Genomic DNA, 10,000 nt, shown 5'->3' on the forward strand with positions numbered 1-10,000 from the left:
TTCGCTCTGCCGTCTGTCTTCGAACAACTGATCGTGAACTGTTAATGGGATAAACAAACAATCCTTACTCTTTCTCTCTCCCCCTCTCGCTTCCATCTCTCTTCTCTTCCCCTGTGTGTACTCTCTCTCTCTCTCACTCTCTCTCTCGCCCTCCCTCTCTTTCTCCCTCTATCATCTCTCCCCCTCCTCTCCCCCTCAACTCTACTCTCTCTCTCTCTCGTTTTCTCTCTCTCTCTCTCCCTCAACTCTACTCTCTCTCTTTCCCTCTCTCTTTCTCTCTCTCTCTCTCTCTCTCTCTCTCTCTCCATCTCCCTCTCTCTCATTCTCTCTCTCTCTCAAATGTAAATCACTATGTGTGCATTCCTTAGAGAACTGGAGGACAGCCTTTCAAAGAATCCAACCAACAAGTACCGCACTCCAGTCGTGACCATGCCCGGGGTGTCCCACGCTCAGTTCGCATCTGGTCAGATGCCAAAGGCTGTCACCGACAAAGATCTCAAACCAGAAGTGACGTCAGCTGCTGCTTACGTTATGATAGCAAACCACACCTCAGCTTTCTTGCTGTCGTCGCTTGGTGACAGTGTCCCACAGAATCTGCGTAGCACCGCCTGGTCTGACTTGGACAAAGCTTACAATGACACCAACACGATTATGCAGGTAAACTTAATTAAAATTAAATGTGCACTATTGTCTTAAAAATATATGAGGATGTAAGTCCGCCTCGGGGGGGGGGGGGGGGGGGGGGGGGTGGTGAAAATAGAAATGACGCATTAGTATGTTGTTTCACACAAGCAAAAACATACACAACAGTCTAATGTGCTTAAGGCTTTATTTCGAAAGATGAACAAAGTTTATTTTGCTTTCTGAACGTATAAAACACAGGCACACACGCACGCACAATCGCTCACACACATGCAGACACACCCCCACACGTGCCGAATTCACGGATTTGCCGAATTCGCGGAATCGTTAAAATTAATATTAAAAGTCCTACGGTTTTGAGCCATTGAGGACTTGAGTGAAATTCGGCACGTGTTGGGGTGTGTCTGCATGTGTGTGAGCGATTGTGCGTGCGTGTGTGCCTGTGTTTTATACGTTCAGAAAGCAAAATAAACTTTGTTCATCTTTCGAAATAAAGCCTTAAGCACATTAGACGAGGCTTCTTACAATTACCCAGTTTACGAAATCAGCAGCCAGTCCGTAACTTTTTGTATTACCAGAACATTGCATTAACATTGCTCTACAATCCCTATTATGGTTTATATGGTCTGTGTTGGTCTGTGTCATGCATAACTCCGAAAATGCACGAAAACTACACTTTTTGCCAGAAGTTGCCATAACGTATCGATTATTACGCTATCTATGCATTCTAGCATCTAGCTGTCTAAGTGTGATGATATTCAAAATTCCGCCGATTTCGCGTAATGGGCAGAGTTTTGCCGATTAACCGAAATGGGTAAAAATGTTGCCGATAGCGCGAATTCGGCAATTACGTGATTTCGGCACGACACATACACATTCACACATAAACAAACTGACACACACACACACACACACACACACACACACACACACACACACACACACACACACACACACACACTAACACACGCATGTACGCACGTACACACACACGGACACTCACACACACAAACAAACTAACAAACACACACACTCACACACACACACACACACACACACACACACACACACACACGCGCGCGCGTGCGCGCACACACACTCACATACACACACAAACACACACACACATGCACGCATGCACATACGCACGCACGCACGCACACACACACACACACACACACACACACACACACACACACACACACACACACACACACACACACACACACACACACACACACAGAGAAAAAGAAATCAAATTAAACAAAACCACAATAAAACAAAAAAATGCTGTCGTAATCGATTGAATAGTGTGGTCGCAACATTTAAACATGTGTTTCCTGTAGCCTCTCCTCACTGTGAAAGAGATGGACCAGAATTCACAGAATTCCGTCCAGTGGGCAATCCAGGCACAGTATCTTCAGTCTGGCCTCACCAAGAAACAAGTTAAGGTACAGTGGAACTCACTATGTCTATGTTAGCCTCTCCTCACTGCCAAACTCACTTATAATAAACTCGGATATAAGAAACACTGGTTACAATAATGGACCATTTTGTTTCCTGTTGTCTTCTTCTTCTTCTGCGTTCATGGGCCGAAACTCCCAGGTACACTCGTGTTTTGCACGATTGGGTTTTACGTGTAGGCCTATATCAGTTTTTACCCCGCCATTTAGGCAGCCATACGCCGCTTTCGGAGGAAGCATGCTGGGTATTTTTGTGTTTTTATAACCCACCGAACTCTGACATGGACTGCAGGATCTTTTCCGTGCGAACTTGGTCTTGTACCTGCGTGTGCACACTAAGGGAGATAGGGCATAAGCAGGTCTGCACATAAGTTGACCTGTGAGACCAGAAACAATCTCCAACCTTAACCCACCAGGTGCGACCAGGATTCGAACCCACGACCTTCCGCTTGGGAGGCCGGCGACTTACCACTAGGCCATTGCGCCCGTTGTTCCCTGTAAAATGTATTCTTTTTTCACCAACATTTTCTTCGATCAGAACAATTCGTATATTAGAAAACCTCTGTATACTGCAGATAACGCCACTTGAGTGTTTACAGTGTTCCCTTTTGTTCTTAACAAATGGCATCAGTCTGAATAAAATGGGGTAGCGATGAAAAAGAGTGGCACACATGTTATTCATTGTTCCCATTTGTTTTTGCTTACACATGTTTTATCATACATTTCTATAATTCGGTTATAATCTGGATTTCTAAATTTCCGCAGAACAACAACAACAACAACAACAACAACAGCAACAACAACAACAACAAGAGCAACAACAACAACAACTAAAAAACACCCACAAAAACAAAGTTAGGACCACATTATTATGTATTTGTAAACAGCAGTAACATTCTCTCTGCAGGTAACAGACGAACTCCTTTCAGAAATGAGCTTTCTCGATAGCAAGCCAAAAATTCAAGGTTCAGGAAACGACTTCACGATTCAAACCTTTGCTCACCTGGCATTCTCTTCTAACCCACTGGACATATCCACTGTGCCAAGCGCGCCCAGAGTTTTGTCTTTTAAAATGAAAACCTTCGAAGCTGTGAAAGACGCCATGCCTGCTGGAACTACGTTCAACACAAGTGCCTCGAATATCACCTGTAAAAATATCAATCAGGTTTGTTTTTCCCCTGATTTCAACGTACATGTTTAAAATGTATCCTTCGAGTTATCAATGATGGCATACTATTTTAGGCTGACGTCAGCCGAGAAACAGAAAAAAAGACAGATAACCACATGCAGAAAGAAACAGATAAGTAGAGAGAGAAACATGACGGGGGATAAGGGCAAGACAGTGTGTGGGTGTCTTTTGCTGTTTTCTTGTTTTGCTTTTCAAGAAATTAATGACTATTAATTGTGTAAATACAAACCCAGTTTGTTCTTGTCTTCAAGGCGCTAAACAGCTTTCTTTCAAGAGAGGTCAGTGCCTTATTATGATAGACAACGAATAAACAAACCAATACATCTCTTCTAAACCTCTCTTCGGAAGTGAAATCTATGAGGCAGAAAAGCAAATCAAAACGAAAACAACGTCACGACGCAAATAATGTCGTCACGCAAAATACCTGACACTTCCTGAGTATGTCTTCGTAGGAAACGACCAAGAGTTTCAAGAATGAAGTCTGTTGTGGAGACTTCACAATCTAAATGACCTGTTTGTGTTTTTAGGCGGCTTTCAACCTGGCCTTGCAAAGCTCTTCTCCCGTTGCCAGACGTCGATACCTCGATCATGGCCGTCCCATTTTCTTCAACGATGACGTCCTTCACTCGACAGGCCTCGGCTGGTCTACCTCTAACCTTGGGCTACAAGAAGACGACCAAGGCTTGCACGTGACGTCTCAGGCTTTAAAAACGCGATTGCATGAACCGATTAATTTATTTTCCGGAATGCACTACTGTAAAGGGTTGTCACCTTACCGCGCTATGGAGTGGATTTACGTGGACTCACTGAGATCACATGCCTGAATACATTGCGATAATGGCCGCACTTTTTTCATCAAAGATGACGTCATGTACTCTACAAGCTACGGCTGACCTTGACTGAACTCATTGAAGACGGCGGAGGCCTTCGCGTGACCTATCAGACGCGCTTTGGAATATGCTTATATAACAAAGTGAATATTGTGTTTATAACTGTTTATTGTATGAACGAAAGTTAATAAGAAATACTGTATTTATAATTGTTTATTGTATTATTTTAGGAACGAAAACGCATAATTATTGTACAAGAATTGGCAATGTAACTTTTGCCAAGAAAGAAAGTTAATAGGTGTTGTTAGAGTAAATTATTTTAAGTAGAGGTAGAGTTATTTTAAGTGCAAATTCGGGAAATAATTTAATGGAGGTTACTAGGTGAGTATGAATAAATTATAGCAACGTGTAGGCGGCATGACCAGAGGTCATAAAATGGCCACCTGGTGGTCAGGTCGTTAAAGTGGAATTATTGTTAGGAAATATTAGGTAGTCTCGATGCGGTGATTTTGGGGTCGGTTTGTAAACTCGGAATTGTAGTTAAGGAATAGCAGGGGGGGGGGGGGGGGGGGGGAGTAGCAGTCACTTTGTGATCAGATTTATAGGTTTTGATTGAGTAATCAACAGTATATAAGTTTTTCGAAAATTCGATAGGTACACACATCCAGGGAAAACTACAGGAAACCAGAAAGTGTAGACGTTAGTCCATCAGGAAGAAATGAAGGTATGAACAATTTGACTTGTTCTTGTATTAAGAAGTTAAGTTAGGTTAGGTAGATGGACATACTCTTCTAAATAGGCAATGTTTCAGATTATGAATAACATGTGTATTGGAAGTACTCATTGGCATATTGAATAAAAATGTATTATTAAATCACACTTGTTTTCTTTGTTGAATGCAGTTATTTGTATGTGTAGGATGTGTTGAGAAAATGATAGTCAAATCACTCATGTGAAACTTACGTGGGTTTACTGGGATCGCATGCCTGAATAAATTATCATTTTTGCATCCACGCGGCAAACTGTATGAGAGAGAGAGAGAGAGAGAGAGAGAGAGAGAGAGAGAGAGAGAGAGAGAGAGAGAGAGAGAGAGAGAGAGAGAGAGAGAGAGATAGAGATAGAGAGAGAGAGAGAGAGAGAGAGAGAGAGAGAGAGAGAGAGAGAGAGAGAGAGAGAGAGAAACTGAAACTGAACTTTATTACCAAAGGATAGAGGTTTTAGGCAAAGCCTAATCTTACAACCTGTCCCTTATACAAACACTTAATACAGACGCACATAATATAGATAGTAAAATTGACAAGGTTATTGTTACTTACAGACGTACATAATGTAAATAGTAATAAGAAAAGGGTTATGGTTTTGTATACACATTCAAAAATGGGAAAAACAATATAATGTGGAAATTGCAGCATAGTTGCAATAATGCATTGCATATAAACATCCAAAACAACTAATAACAAAAGGGAGAAAACAAATGTGGGGAGGAATTGTCCCAATCATTCGCATGTATATCATTATCAATACATACACATAAAGAACAAATCAAAATGCAAACATAACTTGACTAAATGTAAAAAGCACTAAAATATCAGACATGATAAGTGTTCTATTTACCCATTAAGCGGTAATGAAACTGGCGCCTAAACGTTTTCACAGAAGAGGCATTTCGGAGGGGTAGGGGTATGGAATTCCATAGAGATGCTCCTGAGAAGGCTAAACTTGACTTATACAAGTCTAGACGAGGGATGGGGGGAATCAGGTTCTGGGACCCATATCTTTTTGTGGCATGTCTGAAATGTGATTTTAAATATCCAGGAACATTATTGTTAATTACTTTGTACATAAAGACAGCCTTGTTTAGCGTCAACTGATCTTTCAAGGGAAGGAAATTAAGGAGCTTTAATTTATCATCTGTTGGCTTATTTGACTCATGCAGAATTAGTTTTGCAGCACGGCGATGAAGAAAATTGAGTCGTTTGAGATGAACATCACTGCAGTTATCCCAAAGTGTTGAAGCAAAGTTGATATGGGAGAGAGAGAGAGAGAGAGAGAGAGAGAGAGAGAGAGAGAGAGAGAGAGAGAGAGAGAGAGAGAGAGAGAGAGAGAGAGAGAGAGAGAGAGAGAGAACAAGAACAAGAACAAGAACAACTCTTTAATTGTCTAAGGCCACAGCCCCTTACAATAGTGGTTAAAATAACAGCAATAGTATCTGCACAGTTATAAATTATAGTCACGCATAAAATTCAACAAATACATTAAGACCCTGATGACATGTCACTGAACCTGATGTATAAGGGTTCGTCTCTTCTGTAACATGAAGAACACAAATCTGCTGAAGCTGTTCATCACATTATCCTCATTACTGCCACAGAAATACACAAGTTGTTGTTGCAGCGTCTTAGAGTTCGAGATTTTCAAATACTTTGCTCGAAGGTCTTGATAAAAAGGACATAAAAATACAACATGGTGTTCATCTTCTTTATCAGCTGTACAGAGAGGACAGTTTCTTGTCGCTTGGTTTGGTGCGTACCGAAACTTGTGAGCTTATAAAGAGAGAGAGAGAGAGAGAGAGAGAGAGAGAGAGAGAGAGAGAGAGAGAGAGAGAGAGAGAGAGAGAGAGAGAGAGAGAGAGAGAGAGAGAGAGAGAGAGTGTGAGAGAGAGAGAGAGAGAGAGAGAGAGAGAGAGAGAGAGAGAGAGAGAGAGAGAGAGAGAGAGAGAGAGAGAGACGTTTTGATTGTTTAATGTCATCAGTATAAAAGCCTTTTAGACAAAGAGAATGATAATATGTACATACATCCGCACACAACCATGCACACACACTGACACACATACACACACACAAACACACACACACATACACACACAAATCCACACCCGCATGCACACACACTCCCACACACACACACACACACACACACACACATACACACACACACACACACACACACACACACACACACACACACACACACACACACACACACACACACACACACTCGCGGCCATACAAAGTACTTGTGTCTTCCGAGTCAAAAGAGTCGGTAAAAAGTATAGTTTTGCTTACTACTGGAGCAATGATAGATTTCAGAATCTCATGTGTCTTTTATCTCGGTGAAAGGTTGTTATTTTTACTCTGTAGTACCGTGCTCATGCCTACGTACAGCTTGTACTCTGATACTTATCTGGGGTAAAAACACTGATAGGACTAGTTTGCATTACACAATGATTTAATCTCGCTGCACATATAAAACAATCGTCCATGGTATGTATTGCAGGCTTATACTGCTAGGACCTTTGCAGGTAAAGAGTTCGAGTTACTAACGGTTTCTTCTTCTTCTTCTTCTTCTTCTTCTTCTTCTTCTTCTTCTTCTTCTTCTTCTTCTTCTTCTTCTTCTTCTTCTTCTTCTTCTTCTTCTTCTTCTTCTTCTTCTTCTTCTTCTTCTTCTTCTTCTTCTTCTTCTTCTTCTTCTTCTTCTTCTTCTTCTTCTTCTTCTTCTTACCAATGGCTGTAATGCTGTATGGCTTTTTTTCTTGTATGCAGGTGCTGTTGTAAATTCTTGTTCTTGTTCTTGTTCTTGTTCTTCTACGTGTTCTTCTTCTTAGTTTTCTTCTTCTTCTTCTTCTTCTTCTTCTTAACAATCGTGTAGGGTCAACTCAGGCTATCCCTAAAGCCTTACATTAATTGGGCGAAGTCGACATCGCGAAGTCTGCTTTACGACACTGGCTGCACGAAGTTTTGGCACTGAATCTTTGGTAAACAGACTTCGCGAAGTCTGCTTTACGACACTGGCTGCACGAAGTTTTGGCACTCACTCTTTGGTAAACAGACTTCGCGAAGTCGATTGCGGGCTTAATTTTAGGACCGCTTTTACCTTGAAATTATTAATGTCATTTGCGTGATGAATCTCATTCTATTCATCCCGTTGATTTCTCCTCATTAACATCACATGCACAGTCTCAAAATGGAGCTCACCAGATGGACAGTTTCATTGCTGCTTCTTTCTGCTGCGGCATTCGTCACAACTGGTGCTGTGACGTCATATGTCATGGCGCCCACGACAGGCGGAACAACTGAGGCAGCGCTGATTATCGTTCCTGGTGCCAGCATTACGGGGGAAGCTTACAAACCGCTTGGTAGGATTTTCTGTCTTTGTTACCCAAAAATTTTTTTTTTTATTTTGTTCATTAATTCAACCATTGTTTGATTCGATGATACTGATGACATTCGCAACATTGGTTGGTGTTATTGGCGCGTACCTAGTGCGACCACATAAACACCACTAGAAAATGGATTATTGGTGAAAGAGTTTTGGTGCTGTATTGTTAACTAAGGTCAAAAATGGTTTCGGTATCATCAAACGGATCTTTAATTTATGATCAGACCGTTTTGGGGGGAGTCTCTGGAAAATTGTACAAATATGAAGAATCTGGGAAATCCACTCTGCCTGAATCTGGACGTGCGCGTCACGATTTGCAAAAAAAAAAAAAAAAAAAAAAATGGTGATTGATTAAATCAAAATGAGTGAATGCGCTTCAGGGAGCTGCTTCTCTCCGGTGTTGGAACACAAAAGTTGTCGAGCGGCGCTGCCTAGCGTCAAGGCGAAAAGCGCCCTAAATGACACGGCCGCCTAGTAACACGCATCACAAAACACAAACAAGGGAAGTAACTCAGTGGAAAGAACCCAATACAACCGTCATAAAGATTGCTCTCCCTCATCCATTTTTTTTAAATGACTTTTTTTTTCCTTTTTTTTTCTTTGGCGGGATGGTTTCGGGGGTTGGGTGAAGGTGTTTGTTGGAGATAGTTATGAAATGAACGCGAACAGGCATGTGCGTTTGTTGATCGAGATGATATCAGCTCAACCCTTATTAACACACAGTACATTATTTTACAGGGTGATGACATAAGTCATGCATATCAGAATAAGTAAATTTAAAGTGATACCAAAGTGTAGTTGCCTCAGGCCTTTGGACTTTCGGTATTTAGTTGTTTGTGCTTTGCTCGTTATAACTGGCTACACACACAAAAGAAAGCAACGCGTACAAAGTCTTTAAGAAGTGAATTTGCAATGCTACCAAGGGACGACTGACAGCTCCCTTTGAATTTGCGTTTGACTAGTTGGTGCTGGAAATGCGCTGTACTTAAATTTGAAGGTAAAACCATATCTTTTCAACATTTTTAAGATGTCGGGACTAGGATGGTAAAACAAATCACTCTTTCTTTAGGTATCAGTCTTCTAGACACGGCTGTGTTAATGCACATGGTAGATAGCACAGCAGATTTGAAAAAAAAGTCCTCGTTTTCGATATTGTTTTAATCTAGCACAGGAACAAAACTGCTGCTTTTGTATTTACCGATCAAGTGTCATTCCAATACATTCAACAGTCTTAATTCAAAATGGGTCAAACAGCCCGAAATCATAATTGACAGTCTACCTCGACGAACGAAAATTGACGTTCTCACTGAGACTTTCTACATCTCTGGCCGAGGTCTTGTTGATTTCGCAAATGAAAGAAGTTGCGCATAGGGTTCCGACCGCGTAAAGCCTAAGTATTTCGTAGCTCTTTCGAAGTTTCGTGTGACGCTCCCGATTTAAGTTTGTAGTTTGTCGACCTCGAGTATGCATGACATGTGTCGCTCATCTGTACACTCTCGCTTATCGTCCATTGCCGCTCCTCTTCTATTTTTGTACCTTGCCTGAAGTCATGTATAACAGTTCTATTACGAGCAATGACCTTAATCGTAAGTCTTTTTATTCAAGTCATCTACTTCAGTCACAAAGGTGACCAGATTCAGTAAGATATGACCGCCTAAAATCAGAAAGGTTATATCTATATATAAGTTCAGGTAAGTGTGGGCTGGACATATCCAAAA

General features: G+C 41.4%; 2 protein-coding genes across 3 annotated transcripts in view; both read left to right on the forward strand.

The window, feature by feature from the left end:
- LOC138971282 (uncharacterized) overlaps positions 1-4,697 on the forward strand; it is a 7,638-nt gene extending 2,941 nt beyond the window's left edge. The window contains exons 4-7 of the mRNA XM_070343996.1: positions 369-657; positions 1,989-2,093; positions 3,013-3,270; positions 3,822-4,697. Coding sequence (XP_070200097.1) covers positions 369-657; positions 1,989-2,093; positions 3,013-3,270; positions 3,822-4,118 — 949 coding nt within the window. The 3' untranslated portion in view covers positions 4,119-4,697. The remainder of the gene's footprint in view (positions 1-368; positions 658-1,988; positions 2,094-3,012; positions 3,271-3,821) is intronic.
- A 2,632-nt stretch (positions 4,698-7,329) lies between these two features.
- Positions 7,330-10,000, forward strand: part of LOC138971283 (uncharacterized) — a 10,509-nt gene continuing 7,838 nt past the window's right edge. The window contains exons 1-2 of one of the 2 annotated variants that reach the window (XM_070343997.1): positions 7,330-7,425; positions 8,081-8,259. In XM_070343997.1, the coding sequence (XP_070200098.1) occupies positions 8,088-8,259 (172 nt within the window). In that variant the 5' untranslated portion in view covers positions 7,330-7,425; positions 8,081-8,087. The remainder of the gene's footprint in view (positions 7,426-8,080; positions 8,260-10,000) is intronic. The other variant, XM_070343998.1, reaches the window with a different exon arrangement.

The sequence above is a fragment of the Littorina saxatilis genome, linkage group LG7 (assembly GCF_037325665.1).
Source record: "Littorina saxatilis isolate snail1 linkage group LG7, US_GU_Lsax_2.0, whole genome shotgun sequence".
Taxonomy (NCBI): domain Eukaryota; kingdom Metazoa; phylum Mollusca; class Gastropoda; order Littorinimorpha; family Littorinidae; genus Littorina; species Littorina saxatilis.